Source organism: Salvia splendens, chromosome 6 (genome assembly GCF_004379255.2).
Source record: "Salvia splendens isolate huo1 chromosome 6, SspV2, whole genome shotgun sequence".
In the NCBI taxonomy this organism is placed as follows: domain Eukaryota; kingdom Viridiplantae; phylum Streptophyta; class Magnoliopsida; order Lamiales; family Lamiaceae; genus Salvia; species Salvia splendens.
Window position 1 is genome coordinate 23,279,761 of NC_056037.1, and position 23,679 is coordinate 23,303,439.

Consider the following 23,679-nt stretch of genomic DNA (forward strand, 5'->3'; position numbering starts at 1 on the left):
TGAAACAAAAACAAAAAAGGCGCACAAACAAAACAAACTTCTCACAGTTAGACCAAACATCGGGCTAAGTGGGAGAAGGCACAACATACAAAACCAAGACATGCAAGACAAAACAACCCCTTCTCACACTTAGACCAAAAATTGGGCTAAGTGTAGGAGGGTATAACACATATATACAAAACAAAGCATGCTGGCACATAAAAACACAAACGCAAGAAAAACGAAAAGTAAAAGACAGAAAAGTAAAGGTTACTTGGTTTGGGAGATTAATTCGGGGTCTGGCCCCCCCTCAGGAGCCAGACTTGGGCGGCACGGCCTGTTGGGTCACTTTAGCTTTCTTTCTTGCCGGTGATTCCAGCTTCTCTGTCCTCTCTTTTGTCTGTCCGGGTACGGTCTTCTTTAGGGTCATGGGTCTAGTAGAGAACGGGGTGATTAGAGGCTTGGTGACTTGTGGCTGCTTCTGGATAGATAGATTTCCTAGACTTGGCGCCTTGGATCCGCTACTAGGTCCAGGAAGTGTCTTTGGTGCGTCCGGGAATTTCTCGCGCAACCACTTCGTCATTGCCATTATCAGCGAGACACCCTCCGTCATCCTCTCAGTGCATCTGGATGACGTCGCCACCAGATCAGAGATGCGCCCCTTGAGGGCCACCATTTCTTTCCTAACCTCCCTAACCTCCGTTCTCATTTCTTCCACTCCCGTTCTTACTCTGGCAACTTCTTTCCTGACCCTCTCAGCCTCACTACTGTCCTTTCCATTACCCCGAAGGGCCACGATTTCTTCTCTCACCTTTTTAATTTCGGATCTCATCCATCCGACTTCCTTCCTCATTAGTTCCACTTCCACGACTGACTGTCTTGCTCCATCCACATCAGCAACTTCCTTCACTCCCGCCACCTCTTGCTCCTGTTTGATCTGGGCATCTGATTTACCAACTTCATAAAAACATTCTTCCCGTGCGTGATTAGCAGCCCCTTGTTAAAGAAGTAATCCATGTTGAAAACCTCTGGGGGTAGACACATCTTCACTTCCCGGCAAGCCTTGTGGATCTTCATGATCACATTCCGCTGTAGATAAGCCCCAAGGAGATGGCATGTGTATAGATGCCGAGAGGGGTTGGCAGTTACTTGGTGGCAGGCTTGGGCTAACCAATAACCCAAATGGACACGCACTCCCGTGGCCATGCACCAGGTGAAGTATAAGTCGGGGGTCGTCAATGCGTTGTTGGCCGTGCCCATCAGATTGTAGCTAATGAAGGTTTGGGCGAACCTCAGGACCCTGTCCTCGATATGGTGAGCCTTCGAAAAGCTAGTTTTAAATTGACCCACCCTCGGGTGAGTCAAGAATTCCCATGCGCTCTGCGCTTTGAAACCTGGTGTGAACTTTGGTGGGCCAACCATTCTCTCGTTCCATAATCCTTCGTCATCTTCTGTACGCGTCAGCAGACCTATTCGTAAAGTCCACTCACGGATGCTCATCACATGCTCTTCATTGAAAAGCCGGAAGTTGATGGAATCGGCATCCAAGTCAGTGGTGGACTTAAACCGAAAAGTCGAGAAAAATTCCCGTGCCAAGTCTATCGGAACCTCAAGGGTGCTATGTTTTAGCAACCAGTCAAAACCGATTGCCACTATATACCCCCGAAACTCGTCATTGCTTGAGATCCCCTTAAGCTCAGCCGAATCGTACATCTTCCCTGATTTAGCATACTTCCCCACGGCACTCTTCTCCGCATATATTGCTGTGCGTTTTGGGTCTGCGAACTTCTTCATCTCGTTCAGCAGTTCTTTAGTGATCCAGATTTCTTTCGGCTCAAAGTTGAGCTCCACTTCTTGTGCTTCTTCGGATTCACTGGACCCCTCAGGGCTTTCGGACTCAGCAGCGTACGGTACCTTAGCAGGTGGAGTGAGAGAGTGTTCAACGGGCTTTCCTTTTGCTTTCTTGGTCGAGGAAGGAGCAATCTGTTTTCCTTTCCTCTTTCTATCCACCGCCTAGAGGCTCTCCTCCTTGTCGCTCTCCTCATTGTTAAGACTAGGAGAGATTACCTGCTTAGGGGATGTAGTCTCTAGACCCAGCGACCCTTCTTCCGTCTGCTGGACGGTTTCATCTATCTCATCAAGTAGGCTCCGGCGAGCTTGCCTCCTTGCTTCCCTTGCGTTAACCGGTGAATCGGTCCCTTCGGGGACATCAGTCAGGTCCACTATCAAATTCATCCCGTCGCCGACGGGTTCCTGTACATTTCCAGAAACGAGGGCTTCTCCCTCTTCACTCAGTAAAGGGGTTGCCCCCGTGATGTAAATAGGGGTTTCTGTCCCCTCCAAACCATCTCTAACTTTGGCACCCACCGCTTGTACAGGGGTTTCCCCTTACTAACATTTTCTTGGGCTTCATCGCCCTTTGGAACATCATCACCAACAACAGGGGTTTCCCCCTCAACAACCTCCTCCAAAACAGGGGTTTCCCCCTCTGTACGACTATCAATAAGAATAGCAGAAAGATCCACACCCTCAGATTCAGGTAGAGATTCTCTCTCAACAAAATCCACAGCGGCAAACACAGGATTTACCCCCTCAGAAACGCCAACCACTTTACCCTCTACCTCTAAAACAGGGATTTCCCCCTCAGTGACAGAACCTAACCTGGGTTCACTTACGGCCAACAATTCCAACCCCGCGGTCAGATCTGCTTCTTCTTCACGAGTTTCCACGGCGGTGGTTTCTTGAACGGCAGTAGTGATTGCTGGAACTGCCTCCGGCTCAACGGTGGCTTCTTGAACTGTCTCTGGTGGCGGTGCGGCGGATGTTGAAACGGCTGGTACGGATTTCCCCATCACAGATGCGAACATGGCGAACGCCTCCATAGCTTTTTCTGGCACCCCAAATTTTTGTAGTAGGTCAGCCATGAATGCCGCCGCGTTAGAATCGGCGGATCCTGAAGTGTTTCCGGTATTCTGCTTGTTATCCATGAAGAATTCTATAGAAATTTTGACAAAAACTTGGACAGAAATTTTCTTGGATTAGGGTTAGAGAAAGAAAACCTAGAGAGAAATTTGGGGAATTCTGGATGTAGAGAGAGAGTGAGTAAGGAAAAATAAAAGGAGAACACGGTTATTAGCCGATAGGTATGGGAGAGGACGGTTTTGCAGGCAGTTAGCATGTATGACGCTATCGACTGTACGCCTCCCCATAAAGGTGTCCATTGAAATTCGAACCGGTGCCAACTCCCTCCAATGTTTTGCTCCTCAACTCCCTGCCCCAGTAGATACTCTCTGTAGAACTACACATAAAAAAAAGAATCAAACTAGAAAAATGAAACGCCAGACCCCCCAGGTCTAGGATATGACAATATCAAAAACATTCCCAAGGAGTCTGGTATTTCGAAAAAATCTTGGAAGATTATTTTTTTCTGATTTGTTTGGGTTTTCTTGATTTAAGGAAAACAATTAAATATTTACAAATTGTGTTCAAGTGTTCTCACGATTCCTAGGTCAGGTCATGGTAAAACTTCTTGGATACTGGACCTAGGAAGTCCTTCAGAACACTCTCTTCCTAGACCGATCAGGCGATATTAGGGAGTGCGCGTAGTGGCATTTCGTCCACTACACACAGCTCCGAGTTATCCCTAAATACCTTCACACGATGACCGTTGACAAGAAAATGAGTTGAGTTTGAAGCACTTACCTGGATCTCTACTGCTCCATTTGCACGAAGACTCACAATAGTGTATGGTCCAGTCCATTTGGACTTCAGCTTACCAGGCATTAACTTGAGCCGGGATTGGAACAGCAGAACTTTCTGCCCAACTTGCAGTTCCTTGGTCCGAAGATTCTTATCATGCCAAAGCTTGGTCTTTTCTTTGTTCACATCACTGATTCGTAAGACTCAAGCCTCAATTCTTCCAACTCCTGGAGTTGCAGTTTCCTCTCTCCCTTACAGGCTTGAGGATTCATATTAATCTCCTTGACTGCCCAGTACGCCCTATGCTCAATTCCCACCGGCAAGTGACACATCTTGCCGAATACTAACCTGTAAGGAGACATTCCAATGGGCATTTTATATGCTGTTCTTGTCACGACCGCCCTCACTAAGGATAGTAAAGACGGGGAAATCGTGACTAGGGAATGGACGAAGGAGCAGGGAAGAAAAAGGGGGAGGCAAATATGAAAAACTCAATTAACTTCAAAAAGAAATATTTTAGTTTATTGAAAAGTTAAGCAACAGATTTTAGCCTCAAAATACTTAATGTCATAAAGCAGTATTAAATAGTGCGGAAGACTTCTAGAAATTTATTTCAAACACGACAGCGGAAAAACAAGTATTCAAGAGAGTCAAAGGGAGACGCCTATGTATGAAGACACGACGCATCCGAAAATTCCTAAAGCTCACTCAACATCCGCCGCAACATCACCGCTCAACCTGCACATAAAGAAAAAGGATATGCAGGGCTGAGTACTTGTTGTACTCAATGGGCTCATGCCGAAAACATTATATAACAGTTATGTCATCCAAACTGGTGAACTCAAGTTTTTACGTTTATTTAAGAAATATCACGAGTATCACAAAAACACTTTTCACAGACCGGCAGGTCAAAACAATCTCCCCACTTTCTCATCAATCAATCAATCACATCCTCTTACCATAGTGCGACGAAAGTGTGGCCACACTATTCGCCCACGAGACCGGCCGACTAGCAAGGACGGCTCACGACCCCCTCTGTGTACACAGCCTGATAGGGTTTGCGGCCCTACTCAGACCCGAATTCGTTTATCATATCCCTATAGCCTAATGGAGCGAACTCACAAACTAGGCATCAAGCACAATCTCAACATATCTCTATAGCCTAACGGAGCAAGCTCAAACGAACTAGGCATCAGGCAACAATCTCAACATCAAAACAATCACGGCATGACATAACACTTTAAACCACCCTTATAGCTCCACAATCATACTTTGGAAAAATAAAAGAGTTTAGTTAAAGAAGGCCCACCTCGTCCGCTTAACAATTCACAATCCAACTTATGGAAACTCTCGTTCCTCGAGTTCACGAATACACAATCACCCTTTCTTGAACGAAACAATCGGTAGAAACGAATATAACTCTTGATTCTTCAACAAACTCTTGGCAAATCGATAGGATCTTGAGTAGAGTAGAAAAACAAGTGTGGGAAAGATGGAGCAAGGGGAGGGGCTTGTGATTTGAGAGGGAGGCGTGTGAGATGGGTTTAGGGTTAGGTTTTTGGTTTTATTTATAGAGTTAGGAAATAATATATCCCACAATTAATTGAAGATTTGGGAGAATAAATCAAATAAAGATTTGAGAGATTTGGGGGGGAGGGAGGTGTGAATTATGGGGAGAAATAAGGGGAGGATTTTAGAAAATCATAGCTTTTTAATTAGCTTATGATTTAATTTGGTATTTCACGGAGTAGAATAAAATAATACGGAGTAGAGAAATTTGTAAAATCCTCCAAAAATAATGAGAAGTAGGCGTGTGGTTTAAGGTTCCTTCCACCAGAAAAATTTTCAAATCTTTAATAGAATAAAGTAAGGCAAGATTGGCTAGAATATTCCAATTCATTTATGGAAAGAAATAAGTAAGAAATCAATTATAGAATACTTAATTTCTCCTCTCCCAAAAATAGGAGATTTCGAAAATCATAAAAATATTTTGGTTTTGGATTTAATTTGGATAAATATCCCAAAATAATTAAATAAATCCAAGAAAGAAGATATTACTTCCAATAAATAGAAATGCCGAAAAGAATTTGAATAAGGTAACTGGCACAAATATGCATGATCCTATTTAATTAAATCCCGCCCATTGGAAACATATCATATTATTCCACATAACTCTCAACCATTAATTTCACATCGTTAACACAACCTCATAGAAATCAATTTCCAAAAATTCATTTCCAAATCAACATCCACATTAATAAAACGAAAATAAGCCATCAAATAAAAAAAAGTCAAAAATTTTCCGGGGTGCTACATCCTTCCCCTCTTAACAGAAATTTCGTCCCGAAATTTTAGTCGTCTTCCATAAACTATTCGGGGTACTTCTCTTTCATCCCATCAGTCCTTGTCGGTTTGCTGTTCCTGCCCTTCATTTCCTTTCAGCGCGTACGCTCTCGCTTGCTGTGGGGCCACCTGTCGAATGGGTTGTGGTTGTTGTTGTTGTTCCCCATGTCCCTGCCTATTCCACATTCCTCCTTTGTTGTTATTCGGGCACTCTCGAGACATATGTCCATTTCCACCACAAGTGAAGCATCGGATGCCTCCAGCTCTACACTCGCCAAAGTGGTACTTGGAGCACCTGTTGCAATGGGGTGCCTTCTGTTGATTCCCTCTCGGCTGTGGCCTGGCTTGCCGGTCATAGTCTTGCGTCTGGCGGAAAGTAGAACGGTGTCGCTTGTTGTCATAAGGAGCTCGGTTGTCCTCCCACTTCCTCTTGTCTCGATAGTTCGGTTGAGGTGTTGGTGGTGTAGGATTCGCCGTCGTCTCGTCCTTTGGTAGTGCTTCTTCCACATCTAAAGCGCAACTCAAAATTTCGGAGTACGAGATTCCTCTGCGGCTGGCCACGGCTACCCTTATCTTGTGTCTAAGGCCAGAACGGAATTTTGCGGCCATCTTCTCATCAGTGTCCACTAACTCGGGAGCATATCGGGTCATTTCACAAAGAGCACGGTCGTACTCCGTCACCGTCATGTTTCCCTGTTTCAGGGTGTGGAACTCCAATATCTTCGCCCGTCTATAGCTCATGGGAATGTACTTGTCGTAAACCTCTTCCTTGAATTCTTCCCATGTGAGTGCCTCGTGGCGGGCAGGGTTCATAGTTCGTCGTTTAGTTTCCCACCAAAAATCGGTAGGTCCAGTCAGTTGGTACGTCACGCAAGCTAGACGTTCCCTATCGGTGCATCCCATGAAGTCAAATATACGCTCGAGGTCGCGTATCCAAGCCTCTGCCTTCAGGGGCTCTCCCATTCCTTCAAACTTTGGAGGGTTTTCCTTTCGGAAGGCCTTAATGTATTCTCTCTCTTGAGGTTGAGATGGGGGTGGTGGTGGAGGAGGGGGTTGATTCCCGACACTTCCCTCTGATTGTTCCTCCATGTCGTTCTCCACTTGTGGGCCACGTCTGCGTCTTGGTGGCATTCTGGTCCAAAAGACAAGTTAGCATCGTTGTTAGTATTCGTTGTTATCAAAATTGTAACTTCCTTGCATTCGTCGCACTCTGACGTTATATTGGGCGCCCTTACGCGAAGACGAAGGTTTTCCAACATATATTCTATCTCGTTATTTGTGATAAATCTAGGGTTCGTCACGCATCACCAAATTTGAGGCCGCCCTAAGGCTTCCTATGTTCACATGCTTACGTCGTAGTACTTTCACACATAACACATTCTTAAGTCATCATACCAATCTTGCTCATGTCTCACAAAATCATACCATAACAATATTATATTCGCACACACAACACGTGCTTAGATCATCTTGCCAATCATGTTCATATTCCACATAATCACACTATCACAATATCATTTTCACACATATAACACGGGTTTAGATTATCATGCCAATCATGCTCATGTCTCACATAATCATATCACTACATTATCATCTTCACACATAACGTTTATTCACATGCGTACACTTGCCAAAACATCCTCATCATAACATCATCAATTTCATACATCAATCTCGCATTCTTTCAACAACTTAAACATACCTCACTTTCTTTGGTTGAGCGTGATGCTTCGGATGTTGAGCCTTCGTGACACTTCTAGTCTAGGGGTACTGATCTAGACTTAGACTGAAAGAAGACTCTCGGACCAGAGCGAAAGAACGAAGCTCTGATACCACTCTGTCACGACCGCCCTCACTAAGGATAGTAAAGACGGGGAAATCATGACTAGGGAAGGGACGAAGGAGCAGGGAAGAAAAAGGGGGAGGCAAATATGAAAAACCCAATTAACTTCAAAAAGAAATATTTTAGTTTATTGAAAAGTTAAGCAACGGATTTTAGCCTCAAAATACTTAATGTCATAAAGCAGTATTAAATAGTGCGGAAGACTTCTAGAAATTTATTCCAAACACGGCAGCGGAAAAACAAGTATTCAAGAGAGTCAAAGGGAGACGCCTATGTATGAAGATACGACGCATCCGGAAATTCCTAAAGCTCACTCAACATCCGCAGCAACATCACCCCTCAACCTGCACATAAAGAAAAAGGATATGCAGGGCTGAGTACTTGTTGTACTCAATGGGCTCATGCCGAAAACATTTTATAACAGTTATGTCATCCAAACCGGTGAACTCGAGTTTTTACGTTTATTTAAGAAATATCACGAGTATCACAAAAACACTTTTCACAGACCGGCCGGTCAAAACAATCTCCCCACTTTCTCATCAATCAATCAATCACATCCTCTTATCATAGTGCGACGAAAGTGTGGCCACACTATTCACCCACGAGACCGGCCGACTAGCAAGGACGGCTCACGATCCCCTCTGTGTACACAGCCTGATAGGGTTTGCGGCCCTACTCAGACCCGAATTCGTTTATCATAGCCCTATAGCCTAATGGAGCGAACTCACAAACTAGGCATCAAGCACAATCTCAACATAGCCCTATAGCCTAACGGAGCAAGCTCAAACAAACTAGGCATCAGGCAACAATCTCAACATCAAAACAATCACGGCATGACATAACACTTTAAACCACCCTTATAGCTCCACAATCGTACTTTGGAAAAATAAAAGAGTTTAGTTAAAGAAAGCCCACCTCGTCCGCTTAACAATTCACAATCCAACTTATGGCAACTCTCGTTCCTCGAGTTCATGAATACACAATCACCCTTTCTTGAACGAAACAATCGGTAGAAACGAATATAACTCTTGATTCTTCAACAAACTCTTGGCGAATCGAAAGGATCTTGAGTAGAGTAGAAAAACAAGTGTGGGAGAAGATGGAGCAAGGGGAGGGGCTTGTGATTTGAGAGGGAGGCGTGTGAGATGGGTTTAGGGTTAGGTTTTTGGTTTGATTATCTCCTTCCTAGGTCCCGTAATATTGCTGAATTTGATTATCTCCTGGACCAGGAGATTTCTCCTTCCCTTGTGAAGCCAGTGCAATCGTCTTTTCAATCGCGTTCAAAAGAGTTTTCTCGAGCCTATCAATTCTTGCTTCTACTTTGTCATCTTCTTGCTCTCTTACAGCATGCACCGATCCTCTCCTCACTGCATTCCTAGGGTTATCGTATGTTTTTTTAGCGTCGATCAACTTCCCCAGGATTTCTCTTGCCTCACTTCCTCTTTTTCTTGTGAAATTCTCTCCACTCGAGGAATTCATTAGGTCCTTTGACTCAGGAGTTGCCCCTTTGTAAAACAGAGAGTAGGTCTCTGCCTCTATCATTTGGTGGTTCGGGCATGAATCCAACAACCCCTTGAATCTCGACCAATACTGACTCAGTGATTCATCGTAATCCTGCTTACACTTTAGTATTTATTTTTTCAGTGCATTCGTCTTGTTGGATGGAAAGAAATAATCTAAGAATTCCAACTTGAAGTCCCTCCATGTGCGGATAGAATCTGGGGGCAACCTCAATAACCACGTATTAGCTTCCCCCTTCAAGGTAAATGGAATTGCACGTAGGCGATAATCCTCCTCTGTTGTATCATTCGGCCTCTTCTGAATACCACACAACTTACTGAATTCATTTAGGAACTCATACGGACACTCATTCCTACGCCCAGAGAACGTTGGCAAGATGCCAAGTACGTTTGTCTTGATCTCAATAGTCCTCTGGCGTGGATTCATCACTATTGCTTGAGCTGGTTCTCCATCTAAATGGGCAGTGAGCGAACCGATCTCTGGATCTGGATCTAATACTTGCGCCATGACTACATCCTCTGCTTCCCCTGTTTCTGACTTTGTTTCTGATTCGGGTGGTGACTCTGGATCTTCGCGTCCTGATGACGTCCAAGATTCGTCGCTAGTAAATTCACTCGGAAACGGATCTCCCGTGGTCAACCCTGATCTGGTGGTCACAGTAGAGACTGTATCCTTTACCCGCCAGTTAAACTGGTCGTGCTTCCACCCAGATGAGTTGCTCCAGTAGGTAGATCTTGAGCCTCTGCTCATAAACTACAAATAAAAGAGAGAAAATAAATCAAAACTATTTACACCACAGGCTCTGAACACTAACACAAAGCACGCCATCCATCCCCGGCAACGGTGCCATTTGAAGTGCGTGCTCGCTAAGATATGACTCAGGAGCGGAGTGAGCAAGTGTGCACAGAGAAAGTTAATGCAGATGCTCGGTCAAGACACCGCGCTTCTTAAATCCACTGGATCACTAGGTCCAGGAACTCAAGGAACACACAGTGTTTCTGTCGTTGGACACACTCGACTCCCCTTCAACAATTAAATCCCTCAACCCCAAATACTATGGATTAGTATAGGGAAGCGGGGTCGATCCCACGAAGATGGATTCGTAAAGTAGTGCTTAGAGACTCTGGAAACAAGCGGCTGCTGCCACACAAAGGGTTGAGAATTTTACCTAACTCTAGTCCTAGGCACGAAATGTAAATGCTAGACCTAGGAAACTGTAAACACACTGACAGCAAACATCGTCATGACCGCGAGGTATTAAAATCACTTCCTAGACCGTGTAAACGATTCACTAATTAAGACTAGACAGAGAGAATAAAAGCAGGGACCATGACTCCAATTATAGCAAGTACGGTAAAAGCTGCAAACAACCAACTCATGCCCTGACTAACAACGACATGCATTTTCCTAACCGACTCAAATACGCAAATGGAGAAAACAGAGCACATACCTAGATTCAAACAGAATATAGAAATCAGGACGCCGGAAACTTGCTACGAATCGGAAATACATCAGATCGACATAAACTAGGCGAAGCGAAATGAAAACACGTAAACTAGGCATGAAATTAAATCAACACTGCTCAGATTCACGTCGAGTGCTTAATCCACTCCGGATCCAAGCCATCCGAACTAAACAACCATCAAAATCAACTCCATAACTCCAATTCTTACAGATCTACTTCGATCAACTCCGAATTCCAACAATCACAGACAATCCTACAATATCAGCAAGACAAAACCCCGATTCATCCACAAACAAACTCCATTCTCCCAGATCCAACCACGGACCTGCAATAATCCACGAAAACAACCAACTCCAACAATTCCAACTCCAGAATTCAAGTAAACACAATCAACAAACAGAAATCAACACAATCAACATAAGCGAAAACGAAACTTGCATTAAGATAAGAGAAATATTCAGCAAAGAAACAGAGGATTGAGCTTCGAACAGCGGAGCTCGGCGAAATCAGCAAATTACGAAAACGGAAATTAAATTGTTTCTTCGCCCCATAGAAGGACGGTGTTACAACCCAATCGAAAACGTGAGAAAGCTAGATGTGAACCCAAGGTACGTCACCCTGAATCTCCCCACGAAAAGAACCCAAGTGTGTGAAAAGTGAACTAAGCTACAGGTTGTTAGCGAGGCCTCCAACCGAGAAGATCCCTCCAGCTTGCATGCTTCTTCCTTTTATAGATGCGGACATAGCCTTCTAGAGTCTTCGTAGAAATCCCTATTCTACCCTTCAACTCCGAGGCTTCCTCCGTCAAGCACTTTTCTTCATAATGTCCACTCTTTCGCCAGTTTCCTAGGACCATGCAAGCGTCCTCTTCCTTTCCTGGATCTAGCGAAAACCTTCACACACCTGGCTTTAAACATGCGTTAGACCCAGCGTTTTCACGAAATAAAATCCCTAGACCGATGCATGAAATTAGCCTTATCAGGCACACCGGTCTTAGAGTTTTCAGACCATTGCTCTCTTCCTCCTCCCTCTGTAACCCTTAATGTTTTTAAGCCACAAGTTAGTTTTCAAAACTCATACTTTGTTTTATTTACTATCTTTCATATTGCCTAGTTTATCATGCTTAATCAGTACACCATCCAAGTGGAGACCATTTTGATAAACTTGCCTAGCTGCAAGATGATCTCGGTGGATTTTTCATTAGATTTCAATGTTGTGGAAACCATTTTGATATACTTGCCCAGCTGCAAGATGATCTCGGTGGATTTTCCATACGTTATTTACCTGTTATCATACCTCTTCATTCATATTTCTTATTCAAATAATGGAATAATTAATCTGGGATTGATTCAAATTTGGTCTAGCCCAAATTGCTGTCAAACCTTTAGTCCATATAGGAGTCGACACACCCATTTACCTAGCTTTGAGAGACAAAAGACTTAAGAAATATCAAACTTCTATCTTAGCCACGGTCCAAACTTATATTTGTAATGGCCCAATATACGTTAACTGCTCCCCGAACTTTTCTGTTGATCTGACAGACCCTATGATTTTAGAATCCCTTGTGCTTGACATTCAGATACAGGGAAATGAGTTTAATAATTGCAAAAATTTTGCTGTCATGTTCAGAGTCTACCTTAGGCTTATGTCTTCAAATTTGAACCCTAAATTTAGTAAGAACCCTTTTGTGAAATGAGAAACTATTCTCTTACAAGTAGATGCTGAACAATCCACAACATACACTCCTAAACGTCTTAAATGGAATCAAATGACAATTCCAAGTCAGTTTATTATAAAAGAACCTCAAATCCCCAGGGACATTGAAAGGAGAGAACCATCTCAAATAATTGAAGAACCTGATGGTACTGTAACAGTCAAATTTGATAGGACAAATTCTTTCTCAAACTACAGAATCAATAGAAGCTTTAGATATGAGGATAGTAGAGCTTCCTGTTCAGATATTCCTAGTCCTTCCGAGAGAAACTGGACGTTCAAAACACCTATACCACAGTCAAACTCCCCGGTTGAAGAAAATATAGGTGACCCTTACTCACCCACTAGAAGTACTATGGTCATAACTCTTAATAAAGAATTTACACCAGATATGGAGTATTTGAATAAAGAATTAAGTTCTCCTTTTTACAAAGAAAAAGAAAGATGGTTTAACAAATTAGATAATAAGATTAGAAGCAAAATAAAGAATCAATGGATGAATGAAATGAAAAGAATAAAATCAAATTTTCTTTTTTATGATTTTATAGTAATATAACTCTCTTCAGAAGGATGGTATGATTGTTTTAAAAAACCTACCATTGAAGTTAATTCAAGTCTTATAAAAAAATGGTGTTTCTCAAATAATGGTACTATCATTTCGGCAGTTCATCCTCCTCTTCAATCTTTAAAAATTCAAACTTATAAAGGTGAAATTATTGCAGACCCTTTTAAACAAACTAAAAAGCCTAATGAAAAAAATCCTGCTGAAAATGAAGAATTACAGAGAATTATCCAGCAGAATAATTATTCAAACCAAATTCTTAACACTCTTGCTAACCAATTAGATATTATTTCCACCAAGAGCCCTTCACCCGTCAAACAGAGTATCCTGAATGATACTTCTAGACCTTTTTTCAGAAGTAATTATTAACAAAAATTTCTGAAAAACTTGGTGAGCCAAGTACCTCTAATACTAATGTCATCAGAGAAAATCATGAATCAAGTTCTGAACAAGTTGTTCTTCCCCTGATACGGAGAATGATTCTGTTGAAAAATTAGAAGAAATTTTCAAAAAGTCTGATAACTCCCCCTTTAAGATAAACAGGGTATTTAAAGTAAAAAAGTTTAATAGTAACAAAAATTATTATAATAGACCTTCACCCGCAGATATGCTTTATGAAGAAAGAGGACAATTTCATAAATCTAGTTACGACGGAAATTCAATAACAAAATGGAACATAGATGGAAAATCTGAGTATGAAATCCTTAATACTTTGCAAGAAATGGGAATGGCAAAGATTGCTTATATGTACAATGGAATTTCTGAAAGAGAAGCTTGCATCCTTCTTGTTAATGGTTTTACTAGTCAATTAAAAAATTGGTGGGATAATGCTTTAGATCTTGGAACCAAGGAACAAATTTTAAGCCATGTTGTGAGTATTGAAGACCTAGACGGAGAAATAAAAGAAACAAGCGATGCTTGTGATTTCCTTGTAGTCACTATTTCAATGTATTTTATAGGAAACCCGAGAGAAGAGTATAACAGTTCTTCCATCATCCTGACCAATCTTAGATGCCCCTCCTTATCTGATTATAGGTGGTATAAGGATGTCTTCATAACCCAGGTTCTTAAAAGAAATGACTATAATCAAGCTTTCTGGAAAGAAAGGTTCATTGCAGGATTACCCAAACTTTTTAGTGAAAGAATAATACAAAAAATCAAAGATGATATAGATTCTGAGAATAATCCTTCTGAAAATATTACTTTCGGGCAATTATTTGCTTTTATCAAGAAAGAAGGCTTAGCCCTATGCATGGAAATAAAAATATAAAACAAATAGAGAAAAGATAAACAGAAAGAGAAGAGCGAATTAGGATGTTTCTGTGAAATGTTTGGAATTGAAAAGATTGAAGCCCCTTCTTCTAAGATTAAAAGGAAGACTAGGAAGATTAAAAAAAGAATCACAAAGGTCTGAATATAAACCTTACAAAAATAAATTTAGAAAACAAAACCTAAAAGAACTTATAAACCAACCAATGATAAAGGACAAAGTCATATAAAATGTTGGTATTGTAAAAAATTAGGACACACTGAAGACCAATGTTGGAAGAAAAAGAAGAAGAACATTAGACTAATAGGTAAACAAATCAATAATCTTTTAAGAGAAAAGGATAACTCTTCTAACTCAGAAAGTGAGTCCGATCAAGAAATAGAAGAGATGCTAGATACCTCTGACGAAAGTGATTATCATAGTAGTATTGAACATGGAAAAGATATTTGCAAAAATTGTATCCAAGTCATTTCTAAAGAAAAGAAAGAAGTCATCTTTGATCTTATCCAAGAAATCCCAGATACCGATATAAGGGATAATTACCTTAATAAGTTAAAAGATTTAATTCTTGAAAAACCCTCTACTTCTAAGAGGATAAACATCAATGAACAATTTTTAGTCTAAATAAACTTTGGGATAAATATCCCCATCAAAGCATATCTAAACTAATAACAACCAAAGACCTCCAAAGTGAAATTAATAGCCTTAAAAAAATAAATTAATAAAGAATTTTATGAATTAAAAGAAATGGACTTTGAAATAGAGACAAGACTCTCTATTATTGAAAATAATAAAGAAATTGATAACTGGAAGAATCTTGATCCAAAAAATAATTGTATAAAAGTTATCCGAGAAATTGAATACCAAAAATGGTATGTTAATATCACTCTTGCGGTTAATGACTTCAAAACCAGTATTATGGCCTTGGCGGATTCAGGAGCAGACCATAATATTATCAGAGAAGGTATCGTTCCTACTAAATATTGTGACAAATCCAAAGAAAAATTTTATACTGCTAATAATAACCTTTTAAAAATCAAATACAAACTCTCCAAAGCTCATATTTGTAACAATGGGTATTGTTTCAAGAATATCTTTACTATTGTTGAAGATATCACATATAATATGATTCTTGGAACACCTTTCCTAACTCAAATTTATCCTTTCTATGTCAATGATATGGGTATTACCACCAAAGTTCAGGGAAGAGAAATAAATTTTAAGTTCATCTCTCCCATTAAGAAGCAAGAAATTCTTAATCTTTAGAATAACTTTATATTCAGACAAATTAATAATATTACCCAAAAACAAAAACAAATTGGTTTTCTAAAAGAAGAATTACCTTTTCAACGAATTGAATACCAACTTAGAACTCCTAAGATCATTTCAAAGATTAAGGAAATTGAAAACAACTTTGTCAAACGAGTTTGTAATGAAATCCCTAATGCCTTCTGGGATAGAAAGCACCATGTCATTGAATTACCTTATGAAAAGGGTTTCAAGGAAGAAAATATCCAGACAAAATCAAGACCAATCCAAATGAACCAGGAACTCCTAGAAATTTGTAAAAAGGAGATTAAAGAATTATTAGATAAGAAACTTAAAAGGCCTTCAAAATCTCCTTGGAGTTGTTCTGCCTTTTATGTAGTTAAACAAGCAGAACTTGAAATAGGAACACCTAGACTAGTCATAAATTATAAACCTCTAAATAAAGTTCTACAATGGATTAGGTATCTAATCCCCAACAAAAAGGATTTAATAGGAAGACTCTTTAATGCTAAGATTTTTCCCAAATTCGACCTCAAGTCTGGATTTTGGCAAATCCAGATCTCTGAAAAGGATAGATATAAAACAGCCTTCACAGTTCCTTTCGGACATTATGAATGGAATGTCACGCCTTTTGGGCTAAAAAATGCCCCCTCCGAATTTCAAAAATCATGAATGATATCATGAGTCCTCTTAGTCATTTTAGTATTGTCTATATCGACGATATTTTAATCTTTTACCAAGATATTGATCAACATATCAAACATTTAGACACTCTCTTAAAAATCATAGAAAAAAATGGATTAGCTATATCCACCCCCAAATTAAAACTATTTCAAACCAATATCAGATTTTTAGGACATGAGATTAGCAAAGGAACTTTCAAACCTATCAGCAGGTCGATTTCTTTTACAGACAAATTCCCCGATCAAATAAAAGATAAAAATCAATTACAAAGATTCTTAGGATGCCCGAATTACATTTCAGACTTCTTTCCTAATCTTAGGGTGACTTGTAAACTTATTTATCAAAGGCTTAGGAAAGACCCCCCCTAATTGGACAGAGGAACACACTAATATTATCAAAACCATAAAACAAGAGGTAAAAGAAACAAAAAATCTAGGTTATAGAGGAATTTTAAAACAAAAAATTAATTCAAAAGAACAATTAGTTAGATACCACTCTGGAATCTGGAATAATACACAGATGAATTATTACGTTATCAAAAAAGAAATTTTATCCATAGTTTTATGTATCTCAAAATTTCAAGATGACCTTTATAATAAAACCCACTAATATCCAAATCCCAAACACTCCTGAAGTAAACAAATATACTGCCAAAGATTGGCATGGTGATTGTGGGATGACTACTTTTTCTGAATATCCAGCGAGTCTTTCTAAAAAAGATTTTATCAGAAATCACTTTCCAAATCCTTCCCAACTTTGTGAATCCGATGATCGTTTTAAAGATCAAAAGTATTATGAGTTCAATCTAGTGGACTCTGATTCAGTGGAAATAACTCACAATTACGATAGATCTAAAGAGATTGAATACTCAAAATGTGTTATCAAAAGAGTTCATACTCCTACCACTTTTGGTGGTCAAAATGAATTCAAAATGTTCCCAGTTAACCACTCAGCTCAGGGGTATAATTACATTGATTATAAGAATGTTTGGTTTAGAGCTTTTTTAATTAGACTCTTCAACCACTCTTGGTTCATAACTTTCCACCACAACTGTGATAAACAACCTCCCGTCTGGTTTGTTGATTGGTGGAGAAAAATGGGGTCTTCTATCCAAATTCTTCCTCTTCAAATTCAAGAAGGTTTTAATGTCTTTGCAGAGTTTTCGACTCTAAAAAATTATCAAAAGCTCATCATCTTCCACGATGAATTCAAAATTCCTTGGATTTTTGCATGGGATTTCAATTTTGAGAAAATTTATCCAGACCATACCCCTTATTCTCTGACAATGGTCTATAAAGTCAAATGGTGGGCGAGGTTCCAAAATCATATTGGAACTGAACTGGCTGTTAGACATTTTTTAAGCACTGGTGAAAAGTGATTTATCAAAAAAATGATAAAGGACAAGAAAAAACAGATACAGCCAAGAAGGCCAACAGTTCAGGACAGAAAATTGATAGGTATATGGATCATCTTCCATATAATATCAAGAAAGAATTCTTTGAATATCTGGCGCAAAAGTCTGTCTCTTCACGATCAAAATCTGAAGAATCCGTCTCCTCAGACCCTATTAGGGATCAAGACCCTTATAACTTTTAATATCTCTAAATTTTCAGGAAAATAGCAATCAAAGAGAAAAAAAAGAAGAAACAAAATTATCCATATAATGCTTGCTGCACAGAGATGCCATTAAGAAAGAATTTTGGTCATGAAGTTAGAAGATTAGAAGAAGAAATCAAAAATCAAGAAAGAAGGATCAAGGTCTTCTATGAAATCCGAAGAAGTAGAGAAAGAATTTCTGTATTTATCAGATTCAAGGAAGACCATGAAAGAAAGATGAGAACTATCGAAGAGCTTATTCAAAGGAGAATCAAAATCATCAAAGAATGCAAAAGAAGGATTCACATCATCCAAATCATACTAGCTGCCTAATCAAAAGATTGTCAGAATATTTGCCACAAAAGACAAAAGTTTTATCTCAATTTTCCAAGAGTATACTAAAAGTCAAGAGTTATCATCAATGGTGTCCACCACATCCCAAGATGATCAGCACGTAGCATTTATTGTAATCTTTTGCAATATAATATTATGTAATAGTTAACTTTGTAGCTCTATAAATAGCTTGTAAATTAAGGAGAAAGGGCACACCGGTCTTAGAGTTTTCAGACCATTGCTCTCTTCCTCCTCCCTCTGTAACCCTTGAAGTTTTTAAGCCACAAGTTAGTTTTCAAAACTCATACTTTGTTTTATTTACTATCTTTCATATTGCCTAGTTTATCATGCTTAATCAGTACACCATCCAAGTGGAGACCATTTTGATATATGAAAGAGCAGATTTGCGTCAGGTGTCGTTTCAAGCAGGGGTGTATCCTACTGATCAGTATGAAAGTCCCAGCTAATCCTGAATCCTGGTATCAATAATTCCTCAACCCTCTTCTACTGGGCTGTATAGTGAAGGTAGGGGTCGAATCCCACAGGGATGGTGATGATTTGGAGTGATTGTGGTGATATTCTGGAAGGTTTGGTTAGCTACCACGCTTGGGTTGAGTTTCTACCTAGACGGGAAATTAAAGTGGTACTCTACTGACTAGGAGGAGGGAGAGTTTTTAAACAGACGGTTGTGTACATGTGAGTAGGGAACATGATGTTTCAGAAATAAATGTAGAAGGGTACAAGTTCACTATAAAAGACTAAACAGAATATCAGAGGGAAAGAGGTAGTTAGGTGGCTAGACCTGCAGATTTGAAAAGTAACAGCTGAAAAGTAAGGACAAAAGTAAAAAGTTGTTAAAAAGTAAGAGTGGTCCCAAACTTGGATGTAGATGTTGTCTTCTTCAACATAAATCAAATCAGATTGGCAAAACCAGATTCATCACCATAAAAACATAGATTAACAACTTCAAGAACACAGATCTATGATTGAAACTTCAAATCAAAAGATCAAACACTGAAACTGCAACTAAGCTTACTGGTCAACATATAGGGTGGCAGAAATCACGTAAACTGGGTTTTCACACTTAACTAATTCAGATCTAAAATTTAACAGCTATCTAGACTTGCAAACTCAGAGATATTAACTACAGAAGTTAAAACATGCGAATCCACACTGGAAATTACCGTAACAGCTAGATCTAAGCTATCTAGGCAGAAAGAAGCAAAAGCAAACATGAACCGATGCTGAAAAAAAACTTCATATTCAATAAAACGTTTGGATCACAACTAAGACTTCAAAGTAAGCAAAATAATGAAAATGCGAAAGATCCAACGTAGAGAAAACAAACAAGATTAACTAGAAAGCAAATAAAGATTGTTTTTGCCACTCCGGGAGATGGAACTGCTAACTACGATCGTGCTGACTGGAAAGAGAGAATGGAACTCCGGCGAACTGATGATCTTCAGGTGACCATGGCTGTGGCGAGGAACGAGAATTACGAAGGATAATGCTGAAGGAGGGATCTACCGAAGAGATATTGTTAACTAAGCGTAGGAGTTAACCCACTAGTTGATTCCTTTTTTCTCTCTCCAAGTGGCTTCCTTTTATAGGGAGGCCTCCCTTGATTTTTAGGGTAGACTTCGAATATGAAATGACTCTTTTGCCCCCTTGCTTGCGGCTGATCTTCCCAGCTATCCTTCTTCTCCATCTCGAGCCTTTTTTGCTTGCATACTGGTCAGGATAACATCATCCTGACGCCTTTTCCACCTGAAGTATCCGAAGCTTTGCCTACTGGCTAGAACACTCAACCTGCAACTTAAGCAACTGTTTTTGCAGATATAATCCAATTATGCACATCATACTGACCAGTAACCAAGGCCTAGAATACGACTTATCAAACTGCTCACACTTACCACATGCTTGTCCTCAAGCGTGAAGAACAAAGAAAAAGAAATAAGTCGAATTCTAGCCTAGTTACTCCCCTGACCGACTCTATCCTACCTTAGACTCTAACTATGACGAAAAGAAAAACAAATAACAAAGACAAACACATAAAAGAAAACTAAAACACTTAGACACATTAACACAGTAATTGGGCTATATTTTCAACCATCCCTCCTCTCGGGATCAGGTGCAATCCGGCCTTAGACAGCCTTGAACTTCCGCCGCCCCCCCTTTCTTTCCAGTCAGTATATCCGCTCGTCAAGATCGCTCAAACTCTCGGCCAAACACTAGGTTCACTCAGTCACTCATACCTTCACCTAGAATGTTAGGACTGCATTCTCTCATATTGCTCGACCACAATTACTTCGGACTTAGATTTCACGTGCAGCTACTGAAGGGCTTAAAGGCTTGAAATGGGGCTATTGGTTTATAGTGTTTTGGGTGGATGTTTCTAAGGCTCTAAGGTTCAAAAACTTCTACTTTATTTGATGTGGGGGAACCGTGTGCATTTGGGCTCTTGGTTGTTGCTTCTCTTGGCTGGCACTTCTGGCTTTGATCTCTAACTGGTCAGTAGTTTCTTGTGGCTTCGCCACCCTTATTCCTTCTCTTTCTTTTTTGTGGTAAAGTTTTTCTGACCATTTTTCTTCATATTCTTCTTTTTTTTCTTTGTGGCTTCGCCACCCTTATTCCTTCTTTTTTTGTGACCTGGGATGACTCCCTGGTCGATTTTCTTCCTTGGGCCTTCAATCACTCTTGCCCAGTTGGATTCTGCTTTCTTGTACACCTTCTGGCCAGTTGCCTTCTTGCCTTATGTCTTGCACACACAATTCCAGGGGCTAGGGGTTATATCTGGGTATGTGTATGGCTAGAAAGTGGGGTTCTAAGGATTGGAAAATAAATATTTTTTTTTGGGGGGGGGGGGGGGTTTCCTACTGCCTTTAGTGTTGCTACACGCGGTCACTTCACCCTAGGCACCTTGTGGCAGCCACTCTTTTCTTTTCTGAATTAGTGGAAAGTGGTTCCACTTTAGGCTTTTAACTCACATTCAAAGAGGGCTTTCGTGTTTGGCTCTAAGGATGGGCTTTTCTTTCATACTCACATCATCTATCCTGGCTAGGAGGTACTAAGGGGGGTGGTTTCTGTTTCCCAGCATGTCGTATCTCCCTCAATTCCCCTCACCGTCAGCTCAGGACAGTTGAGTTTTAAGCCCAATCAACACACAAAAGAAAAAAAAAACTAGACCTAACAAGACACTAACACAAACGCATAGACACAGATGACACATATGTACACATGTCATACTGGCCAGTGCATTCTCCCCTTCCACTTCACAATGTCTGTCCTCAGATGGGGCTGTGAAGTGGAAAAAGGTAATGGCCAGTATGGTTGATGCACAGAAATACCAAAACTCAACAAAACATACTTATACTAAAGACTTCTCACACTTAGGCTATATAATAGGCTAAGTGGGAGAATGTAAAAACCTAAACAAAAACCAACAATTACAAAACACATATATACATAAACTTCTCACACTTAGACCATGCAATGGGCTAAGTGTGAGCCAACATGCTTACGAAAAAGAAAACAGAAAACACAAACACATGCGCCAAAAATAGCAAACCCTTTACTTCTCACACTTAGACTATAGAATAGGCTACGTGTTATGAATGGGGGTTGCGCACATACACAAATTATACTACCTAAACAAAGCAAAACACAATTAAAATACGAAAAACTAAAAACTAAAAAGAAAACTAACTCGTCAGGGGGGGTCTATTGGTGTCGCCTGCTCCTTCGCGGCGCAAGTGGTGCAGGTGGTTCCTCTGGTTGTTCCTTCTCAGTTCCAGATTGGTTCTCATCAGACTTCGCCGGCTCCTCGGCATCCGCCGGTACCTCGGCCTTTCCTTTCTCTGTCTCTGCAGCTTCTGTTTTGGGTTCCTGTGGTTTATCACTCTGGCCTCCATGGCCACTCGGTCTAGTCGCTTCCTCTTGCCTTCTCTGAACTAACTCCTTTAGAATTCCTTCCATCACTGACGCTAAGCGGGTCATCTCCGATCTCATTTGTCGGTTTTCCTCCCCCATCTCTTCCACGGTCCTCTCCAAAGTCGCCAGCCTCTGAGCTTGCATCCCCTGTCCCGCAGAAGCTCTACCAGCTGGTATAGCCTCTTGTCTCATTGCGTAGAAATGCGGAACACCTTCTCTCATGTACACGACATTTGTGCGGACGAAGAGTGGTATGTCAAACAACCCAGGATGGCGTACCATGGTCAGCGGGGACAAATCCTCAGCCTCTGTGACGACAATGTTGTTCCCGACAAAGATTCCCAAAATATGGCATAGGGTGAGATTTCGGGCAGGATGGGTGGTGATCAAATGGCATTGGTACGCAGTCCAGAAACCTAGATGCAATCTCCGTCCATGTTTTGCACACCATAGCAGATACAATTCCGTCATTGAGGTACGGACGGCTGAGTTTGACTGGCCCAACAAGTTGAAATCTAGATGGAGTTGCACAAGACGTAAATTGTGGTCATTGAAATGGGTTGAGCGAGAGATGGTTGAAACAAACTCTCCAGCATCTAAATGAGTTAACTCTGCCCAAACCTCCTGTGGGTCAAAATCGACATGTCTGCGGGGGATTCCTCGTTCCCTATTTCTCCAATCTGGCCCTATGGCCTCCTCAAGACTGCACATCCCCAGCCGTACCGTCCACTCGATCAGACTCATACTGATCTCTCCTCCAAATAACCTAAAACTTACAGACACCTCATCTAAATCTGTAGTTACCCTGAACTTGAATGTAGTGAAGAATTCTTTCGCAAGCCTAACACAAATATTTGGGTTTCCATTCGGCAGCAACCACTCAGACCCTAGTGCATGCAAATAGGCTAGGAACTGCTCTCGAACACCCAACTCAACCAAGGAGGGGTAATGCACTACCTTCCCGCACTTGACGTCCTTATTCCCATCATCCATGCTGTCAAAAGTATCCTGCAGTTTCTTGGTTTCAAAAAGCTTCATCTCCTCCGCTATCTCGTCAGTGAAGTCCACTGTCCACCTCCGATACCTTAATCTCTCTACCGGTGGGTGGACTAACTCTCGATGATCATCCAGAAGCTGTTGTTCGGCGTACTCCTCATCCTACAAAGAGATATCGCTGTCGGAGGCTGATTCCTCGCTGGCCGCATACTCACTGCCGCTCAATTCCTGTCGGCTCGGTGGTGTTCTCCGAGCAGCTTCAGTGATGACTATTCCAGTGTTCACCATGCGTGGCTTCTTGTTGCTGGACTTCTTCCTCATAGGGGCCTACCCCTTTCGTTTCCTCTCTTCTCGGTATCTAACTCCCTCTCCGTCATCCTTGTCTTTCTCTTCTTCGGGTTCCTTTTCAGCTTGTGTCGAAGGTGGATCCTGGGTAGTAGGGCCGGTCCCCTTGTGGCCTACAGACCTGGATG

The 23,679-nt window shown here is 40.9% G+C and overlaps 1 protein-coding gene across 1 annotated transcript; it reads right to left on the minus strand.

The window, feature by feature from the left end:
- Positions 1–6,075: 6,075 nt before the first annotated feature.
- On the minus strand, positions 6,076–7,152 carry LOC121808985. The gene has a single exon (XM_042209539.1). It carries the CDS (start codon positions 7,150–7,152, stop codon positions 6,076–6,078), a length of 1,077 nt encoding a protein of 358 aa, XP_042065473.1.
- Positions 7,153–23,679: the final 16,527 nt, after the last annotated feature.

Coding starts and splice junctions, on each gene's coding strand:
- LOC121808985 (XM_042209539.1), bottom strand. CDS start 7,152: ATGCCACCAAGACGCAGACGTGGCCCACAAGTGGAGAACGACATGGAG.